This window comes from Argopecten irradians, chromosome 15 (genome assembly GCF_041381155.1).
Source record: "Argopecten irradians isolate NY chromosome 15, Ai_NY, whole genome shotgun sequence".
Classification (NCBI taxonomy): domain Eukaryota; kingdom Metazoa; phylum Mollusca; class Bivalvia; order Pectinida; family Pectinidae; genus Argopecten; species Argopecten irradians.
Window position 1 is genome coordinate 28,072,754 of NC_091148.1, and position 10,327 is coordinate 28,083,080.

At 36.8% G+C, this 10,327-nt stretch overlaps 1 protein-coding gene across 1 annotated transcript; it reads right to left on the reverse strand.

Moving 5' to 3' along the window:
• Window positions 1–411: 411 nt before the first annotated feature.
• LOC138309091 (perlucin-like) lies at window positions 412–9,076 on the reverse strand. The gene is made up of 5 exons (XM_069250228.1): window positions 8,949–9,076; window positions 5,277–5,368; window positions 4,800–4,890; window positions 1,376–1,628; window positions 412–577 (listed from the first exon to the last, which is right to left on the reverse strand). The coding sequence occupies exons 1-5, from the start codon at window positions 9,001–9,003 to the stop codon at window positions 529–531; spliced, it is 540 nt and encodes a 179-aa protein (XP_069106329.1). The 5' UTR covers window positions 9,004–9,076; the 3' UTR covers window positions 412–528.
• Between the last annotated feature and the right edge of the window lie 1,251 nt (window positions 9,077–10,327).

Sequence of the window (10,327 nt, forward strand, 5' to 3'; positions counted from 1 at the left end):
GACAGGGATTCGAACTAGGAACCCTCTGAACACTAACTGGAGTGCTCTACCAAATCGAGCCGCCTGGTCGCCGGCGACTGACCCGATCCGTTAACCGATACATTCCATTGTTAGGTTATACACAACATGTAGGTATTAGTATGACACGATGTTTAACCAGTTGGCGGAACTTTCCGGAATGCTTATATTACACAACAGTTTATGACGCCAAACCACGGAAATTGTTTACAGTCTGACTGTATAGGTCCAAACACATCTCGCTGAACTTATTCGTTTCCAGTTAGTTCATCAAGATCCTGCAATTCGGCAAAACCAATTGGAAGAAGTTTTTCAATGTCGCTAATCTTCTTAATGTTCACTTAGGTAAAAAAAGACACAAAAAAAAAAAAAAAAAAAAAAAACACCACAAAATAAAGCTCAAATAAATATATATTTATGTTTTATATAACTGTGTTGTGTTTTGTTGTTTCTCCGTTGTTTATTTGTCGTTTGTGTTGTTTGTCTTTGTTTTTGTTGTTTGTTTTCTGATCATCCAATGATTCCAGACACAGCTCCGTCCACGTTAGGCTCGGTGATGCTGTAACAAAACAGCATCACTGGTACGTAATATCACATCACAATTAAAACATCGGATGGTTGATGATACAATCGTAAAATAAATTTTCTCTCAAAGAACGACAGATACATGTACATTCCTAATGTCTATTCCCCATGTCACCACATTACACATACAGATTTGGCTATTAAGTGATATTGATTTACCTGTAGATGTAAATGAATTTATTTTATCTAAAGTCAATCAATATATTACGTAATCAAAACGTTTTTGATGATATCTTCAATCACGAATGTCGTGTCCGTTGTCAGTAAAATAAAGTCGGTGTTTTGTGTCTTTTGAAAGCGAGTTTCAGTAAGACAGCACTATAGTCTGTAGTAGATTGGAGTTCCATTATCACAACGAGACACATCATGGATACATAAGCAATGGAGATACGACTTGCATATGACTTTACGTATAGCATACTATATCTTCATGGTGATCTGAAACGTTCAACTAATGGTTTATAGATTTAACATTACAAATAAACGAAACATACGAGATCAACAAAGCCCCTGCTCTGTCTATAGCATATCTAAATCAATTGAAGTAAATAACATATCTGTCAATGCGACATGGTGTGTAAGTAATGAAATATAATCTTGACAGAATACTTACTCTTTATCGTGTGCTACAAAATACTTAATATTTGTCCTGTGCGAATGACAAAATACTTGTCTTTTTGTCATTTGTGAATGACAAAATACTTGTCTTTTTGCCATTTGTGAATGACAAAATACTTGTCTTTTTGTCATTTGTGAATGACAAAATACTCACTCTTTGTCGTGTCTCTCACAGACAAAGAATTCCTTCGATTCACAATCGCCGTCGTCCCAGCCGAATCCACAGTAACTGCCGACCTTGCCAAGCCGGAGACAGTCCTCGTTGGAGCCCGCGTTGTCGGGCTGATTTGGACACCAGTGGGTGTAATCTAGGATCGGCTCCTCCGAGTAGGCCCAGACCCACTCAGACTCTGTGGACACATCAGTCCCGTCCACCCAGTACATCACACGGCTAGTCGGGTCATGGGCTGGACACAACAAATAAAGTTTTATAGTCAAGGGCTGGACACAACAAATAATGTGGTATGGTCAAGGGCTGAACACAACACATAATGTCGTATAATCAAGGGCTAGACACAACAAATAAATAGTCAAGGGCTGGACACAACAAATAAATAGTCAAGGGCTAGACACAACAAATAAATAGTCAAGGGCTAGACACAACAAATAAATAGTCAAGGGCTGGACACAACAAATAAATAGTCAAGGGCTGGACACAACAAATAGATAGTCAAGGGCTGGACACAACAAATAAATAGTCAAGGGCTGGACACAACAAATAAATAGTCAAGGGCTAGACACAACAAATAAATAGTCAAGGGCTAGACACAACAAATAAATAGTCAAGGGCTGGACAAAACAAATAGATAGTCAAGGGCTGGACACAACAAATAGATAGTCAAGGGCTAGACACAACAAATAAATAGTCAAGGGCTGGACACCACAAATAAATAGTCAAGGGCTGACACAACAAATAAATAGTCAAGGGCTGGATACAACAAATAAATAGTCAAGGGCTGGACACAACAAAGGGCTGGACACAACAAATAAATAGTCAAGGGCTGGACACAACAAATAAATAGTCAAGGGCTGACACAACAAATAGATAGTCAAGGGCTGGACACAACAAATAAATAGTCAAGGGCTGGACACAACAAATAAATAGTCAAGGGCTAGACACAACAAATAAATGTCAAGGGCTAGACACAACAAATAGATAGTCAAGGGCTGGACACAACAAATAATAGTCAAGGGCTGGCCACAACAAATAAATAGTCAAGGGCTGGACACAACAAATAAATAGTCAAGGGCTGGACACAACAAATAAATAGTCAAGGGCTGGACACAACAAATAAATAGTCAAGGGCTAAACACAACAAATAGATAGTCAAGGGCTGGACACAACTAATAGTCAAGGACAGGACACAACAAATAAATAGTCAAGGGCTGGACACAACAAATAAATAGTCAAGGACTGGACACAACAAATAAATAGTCAAGGGCTAGACACAACAAATAAATAGTCAAGGGCTGGACACAACAAATAAATAGTCAAGGGCTGGACACAACAAATAAATAGTCAAGGGCTGGACACAACAAATAGATAGTCAAGGGCTGGACACAACAAATAGATAGTCAAGGGCTGGATACAACAAATAAATAGTCAAGGGCTGGACACAACAAATAGATAGTCAAGGGCTGGACACAACAAATAGATAGTCAAGGGCTGGACACAACAAATAAATAGTCAAGGGCTGGACACAACAAATAAATAGTCAAGGGCTAGACACAACAAATAAATAGTCAAGGGCTGGACACAACAAATAAATAGTCAAGGGCTGGACACAACAAATAAATAGTCAAGGGCTAGACACAACAAATAAATAGTCAAGGGCTGGACACAACAAATAAATAGTCAAGGGCTGGACACCACAAATAAATAGTCAAGGGCTAGACACAACAAATAAATAGTCAAGGGCTGGACACAACAAATAGATAGTAATGGGCTGACACAACAAATGAATAGTCAAGGGCTGGACACAACAAATAAATAGTCAAGGACTGGACACAACAAATAAATAGTCAAGGGCTAGACACAACAAATAAATAGTCAAGGGCTGGACACAACAAATAAATAGTCAAGGGCTGGACACCACAAATAAATAGTCAAGGGCTAGACACAACAAATAAATAGTCAAGGGCTGCACACAACAAATAAATAGTCAAGGGCTGGACACCACAAATAAATAGTCAAGGGCTAGACACAACAAATAAATAGTCAAGGGCTGGACACAACAAATAGATAGTAATGGGCTGACACAACAAATGAATAGTCAAGGGCAGGACACAACAAATAAATAGTCAAGGACTGGACACAACAAATAAATAGTCAAGGGCTGGATACAACAAATAAATAGTCAAGGGCTGGACACAACAAATAAATAGTCAAGGGCTGGACACAACAAATACATAGTCAAGGGCTGGACACAACAAATAGATAGTCAAGGGCTGGATACGTCAAATAGATAGTCAAGGGCTAGACACAACAAATAAATAGTCAAGGGCTGGACACAACAAATAGATAGTCAAGGGCTGGATACAACAAATAGATAGTCAAGGGCTGGACACAACAAATAGATAGTCAAAGGCTGGACACAACAAATAAATAGTCAAGGGCTGGAGACAACAAATAAATAGTCAAGGGCTGGACACAACAAATAGATAGTCAAAGGCTGGACACAACAAATAAATAGTCAAGGGCTGGACACAACAAATAAATAGTCAATGGCTGGACACAACAAATAAATAGTCAAGGGCTGGACACAACAAATAATGTCGTATGGTCAAGGGTTGGACACAACAAATAGTCAAGGGCTGGACACAACAAATAAAGTCGTATAGTCAATGTCAATCACATACAATCATCCGTCGTTATTTATTTTAACAGTATATGTAAATTGAACCATACATCTTAAAACAAGCCAATATAGGCTTTCTGTTGATGTTGGACTGCTGAGATACTGGTGAGAAGGACTGGACACAGGAAACAATGTCTTGTATAAGAACTAGGATAAACTTATTAATGTATCTTATGGTTCGAATATAGTTTTTCTTAAGTTGTATGTTGGTACGCTATTTAAGATGGGATGTTCGGTATATTTCGCAGTGTTCTTCTTTGAGATAACATACAACATGGCAGCGGATTTCCACTTTTGTGGAAAGAAGTTGAGGAGTTGATTAATTAGGACGTTAAAATGAATGGAAACCGCGAAGATGGACGAAATGGTTAAGATGTTATACCATTAAAGTGGACGAGATGGTTAAGAGGTTATACTATGAAGTTGGACAAGATGGTTAAGAAAGTTACCGCGAAATCGGGCGAGTTGGTTAAGATTTTAAACCGTGAGGTTGTTCGAGATTGTTGAAATATTATACCATGAAGTTAATCCAGATTGTTTAGACGTTATGGTGTGAAATTGGAGAGATAGTTAAAATGATATACCGTGGAGTAAGACAAGATGGTTAGGGTGTAATAGTGTGAAATTAGACGAGATAGTTAAGATGTTATACCGTGAAGTTGGACGAGATGGATGAGATATTATACCGTGAAGTTGGACGAGATGGTTAAGATATTATACCGTGAAGTTGGACGAGATGGTTCCTGAGAAAGTCGTCTTCTCTCTGAGTCTCGATGGAAGCCAGCTGAGCGTCGAACGCCTCGCAATGAGCCTAAAATAACACACAAATTAAATGTATTTCGTGACTCGTGGTCAACATTGAATTTAAACGTCAAAGCAAAACTTTAATGGCCAAAAGTATATCTTGGTGGCATGGAACATATCATTTTTATTATAGATCATAGATTTTGACATATGGCTTTTACGTAGTTGAATATAGAACCTGGTCACAACCATATTGTGAAATGACATGGTAATTCTTGTTATTTGAATAGACTCAATTTCCTGTTGCCTGGTTTATCTTTATCATGTACATGCATTGAAATGGACACAGGAACTTAACTTGAGTAAAAATCAAAATCTATCTGCTTATAAAATGAGTATGGGTTACTAATTATGGCACCAGGCCCCTGTGATCCTGACTATATACCGACTTACCGAAGCGTCCTGCCAGGTTTCGTGTATGTCCATAAAGAAATAGCAGGAGTCGTCGTGTCTGGTCCAGCCATTGGGACAAGCCTCGCCAATTACTGGAAAAGAAAGAAAAAATAACAAATTCAATAATTCTTTAGATCCAATGCACTTGCACTCAAAACCATTGGCACGTACCATCAGTGGTCTCTTGAAAGAACAGATCTTTCTACAAGACGAACAATGTCTTCGAATCTTACGGAGTAGATATCTCTTTACGTAGTTACGTCATGTACTTTCGAGATTAACGTCATATCTTTAAAATAGAAACGATGTCATTTTTGCGTACACATAAATGACGTATCATTGTCAACAGCCAGGGAGATTTATCTGTCATCCCTACCGTATTACAGATTGGATACGTACATGTATTAAGGTTTCGAACTGGGAGAATGAGATAACCCATTACATGTACATGACGTCATCAATGAATACGGCGTTAAATTCAATGCTAGTTTGATAATCTCTCCAGTTTGGCGGAAGTGTGATTATGGCCTATTAAAATGATTTTGAGGAACTGAACTTTTATAAGTTCCTTTTAAGTATGCGTCAGTTAAACAGAAAAAAAGTGTTTATGAGCGCATCCTAGCGGAGTGAACTGGTACTAAGGCAGGTAATCCTGTATCTGGGTGTCTCAACCACGGCGGAAGTTTTGAATTGGCATCAATCGGGATTTTTTTTTTACATGTAAAGCGTATGAAAGATATGGCCACTGAGGTTTTTAAAATTTTAAATGATATTTCTCCTCATTTTTTACAAAATCTTGTTGAGAAGAAAGAAGATTTTTTTATAATCTTAGACAGGACAACATGGTAAAGATTCCAAGGGTAAACACCTCCACTTATGGTAAGAGATTTTTTCGTTTCGCTGCTTCTCAGGTGTGGAACAGTCTGCCAAATGAATGTCGGCTAGCTGAAAACTACAATTCATTTCGCAGACTGCTTCACACCTAGTTGTACACACCATATAGGATGAGTTGTTCCCCTTTGGAATCTACCTGCTTGAAATTATACCATACAACCTTTGATATTTCAAATCTTTTCAAAGATCATTACTTATATAAACCTTATTTTAGCTTATTGTTTTCTACCTATGACTTCAATATCTGTTTTTTAATTCACAATATGTTAGTCACACTTTGTTTAATTGTTGTCTGTCTATATATATATTACCTGTTTGTACTGTGATATTTTTTACATATGTTTGTCGCAAGAATAGCACTACAGTGCTAATGTTATTATGTTCCTCATGTATGCGACTCTAAATAAAATTTCATGACTCTTGACTTGACTCTTGACTCGTGCTTACTAGCTGAAATATGTGCATTTCTACAACATCACAGCGTATGAACGGAAGTGTATAGTATAATCATTAGTTGCTTTTTGTATCGTCACTTGTGAGTATCGAAGCGGGATGAATGAAAACAGGCATGGTATACAGGTCGGTAAAACACCAAATATCGGCATTATTCGTAACTACAAATATGTTTAACATTATAGACGTCCTTATAACATGTATATTAACAAATTCATGAACAAGATTTGAAAAATAATGTTAGCAATAGATAAGAATCGAAGTGTAATCACTGTATTACGATAAAAAATGCGATGTGTTGCGTTTTCCGCCGTTTTTCCTGAAATATATGTTATAATAGTAACTTATATGAGTAATTTGATTATTTATTTAATTACAGTTTCTTTATTCTACATCATCAGTAATTAGAAAGCGGCTAAAACATATCTTAAAATATGCATACACGAAATGGTTTTGAATAGTCGCTTGTTTTTATTCAAAAAATTACTGTATAGTCATTTGCGCAAAAATCTCATTACAAATCGCTCATATTTCTACTTTTCAGCAATTTTCTAGCAAAGGGAACTTACATATGATATCGTTTAGGCCACAGGATGTGTTCAGCATTGAGAAACATATAAACAAAAAGTGGAAAGTTGCGTAAATCTAGTTTTTTATGATTTGATTAATGGAAAGCTCACTTTTTTATCACGTGATTCCCGGGCGACAACGATATTAAAAATGTACATACCAATCGATACAGACCCACAAGGATAGATTAGATGCTCATCACTATCATCACTTATATTAATCAGCCTATATATGTTATTATTGTATATAAAAAAATGTGAGTATGTGTGCATTTTGACCACGATGTCATTAAAAGGACATTTTGTTTGTTCTTTATGTGTCTTGATTATGGGCCAGATCGCCTCGAAAATTTGACATTATTTTTGTCTATACTAATGGAATTATTCTTTTCCCTATACCCGGTAAGTTATATTTTGAAACCAAAATATGTTTACGCGTGCGATTAGATTTTACTTATTTCGCTGGTGATGTACATGTAAGAAATTGCGAAAATCAATCGCCGCAACAATAGCATTACATTAAAAACAAAAGACTAAATCGCGAAATTGAATCCCCGTCGAATAACGTTAGACACGAAAATATGAAAATAATTTTGTAAGTGAATGGCCATTTCCGTCGTAAGAAATATGGAAAATGACGTAAGTAATTTTCGTTAATGATTCTAGAAGTATTTTTTTTACTTCGTAATTCGGACATTTTTTTTAAGTAATGACTGGTCCATGGAAATCCAAGTTATACCTGAAGTATCACAACGTGGTGCATTCTATTGCATTTTTGTTGCATTTACTCCATCTAAATTGTAAATGACTATATATGATCTGTGCAACAAAGTTGACTAAACGTTTAAATTGATAGTGTATTTGATAACTCTGTTAAACTGATTTGTTTAATTTGTTAGCTTCAGAGCCTTTTATCACTGAATTATTTCCTCTTTATAACAAGCGACTATACAAGTGTCCTCGCAAGCAACTATACATCGCGAGTTTCAAAACAATGCTAGTGACTATACAATTTTAACTGATCTTCCTGTAACTTCAAAATACGATTAAGTAAAAGATATTGTGTCCATTAATATGTATTTATGTGTTTTATATTGTTGGATTCATTAATAAACCTGTGATGGTGCTTGAAATAATGAAAGTCAGACAGAATACCTTAAAATAGTGAAAAATATTAGGCGGGTGTCTCAATTCTTCTATGATGAACAGCAGATCGACTCACGAAAAGTGTCTGAAATATTAATGCTGGTTAACCCTCAACATTTCATTAGTCATTGGTAGTTCAAACTGCTATCCATGTCGCCGTTTATAACTGAAGATTACAACAAAAACGTTTAGAATTAATAAAATTGGCAAAAATGATCCACTTTCCATTGTTTCAATTGTCTAAGCAAGTGACCGAGTACCGCTATACAGCTAGGAACTACGAAATTTAAAAAAATACTGTACACTTCCGTTCATACACTGTGAACATTCACACACATATATATCCAACAAATACCATTATGACGTATATAAATCTGTAATATAAATCTATCCCCCAATAAGACAACGATAATCTAAAGTGAATGAGTAGGCGAACTTCAGTGTGTTAATGTATCTGATTTTTGTGTTAGACCACAGTGATTCTAAATTAAAGTAAGTGATAATATAATGTTATTACAAAGTTGACCCGTGAGTCGATGTCCTAGATTTCTTTTTGAAGGACTACATTTAAATAATATCTGTTATAAAATTCATGGTAATGATGACGTACCTTTGCCTGTGTACAAAAACACAAACAGTATTGGGTATGACAGAGTCAGCGACATTGTTCACTACGATCGGTCTGGTTCCGTGTGAATTTGAACACTCGGTACGGCCAACGACTTATCGAATCCCGACTAACAATAGCAAGCTGTCTCATATCTAGTTCTGTGGAAATAGGGGAGTTATCCCAATACGAAGGAATGTGTTCACAGGAAATATTAAGGTTGATTTACCAAAAGTACATAAAGGTCACTGTGACCTATCCTTTCATCTTTGACTCTGTAATAAAATACAAATATTTCATATATATTTAGACCCACCAGAGTGTCCATACGCCATTTTAGATGATGTATGTGTCTATATAAAAAAAATCATACTCTACAATAATCTATCTACCCTACCTAGTTCTAACTGCCACCGTCACCTTGTCGTTTGAATAACTTGAGATCAGTTATGAATTGTAGAGCAGTACAGTGCCGTAGGAAGATGAAACGTAATGGGGGGGGGGGGGGGGGGGGGGGGGGGGGGGGCCAAGGGGGGGGGGGGTCGGGGGGGAGGGGCAAAGGTCCTCAATATTTTGTAACCTCCTCCCCATCTACAGGAGGAGATTAATTCAACACACAACCATATATACATTTACTTTTTTCCTATATCATAAAATATAATCCACACATTTACAGACAGTGGGGTCGCTAAAAGGAAATTAACGAATACGCAAAATTTAGCGTGTGAGCGCCGAAGGGGCGAGCTTTTGAGGTCTGGGGTCGACCCCGGGAAAAAATATTACGATTTAGAAAGGCTGAGATGAGTTTTACAATGTATTTTGATGATTTTGCGAGCGTCCGAAAGCACGAGATTTTGGTGTTTGGGGGGTTCGGGGGGTCTCCCCCGGGAAAAAATAACGATTTAGAATGACTGAGATGAGTTTTACGATGTATTTGAATGATTTTAAAGCGTTCTTACCATGATATTTTTTTTCAGTTTAAAGTAACCTGCATTAAGAAATGATAATTGTGATAATTGTGTCGTCATATCATTGTGCAACCCGCTGAATCTGAACATACCGGCTTCACCCATCGGCACATTGTTTTGTAACTCAAAATAATAATGAATTAATTGTCTTCCTAAGACATCTAAACAAGGTAATCTTTTAAGAGACATTTTTAAGTACAAATGTAGTACGTATTAATGGACATTTTAAGTGTAGTTCATGTGTATTGAATTTCTACTATCAAAGGTTTGAACATTATGTGCTTGAACGTTTTAGGAAATGCGAATTTTCTTAGAATGAAGTATGAAAAATGTGCAGGAGGACCCTTTTTTCTTTCAAATATGGGGGGGGGCAAAAAGACATGTTTGCCCCCCGGTCCTCGGGAACGGGGGGAA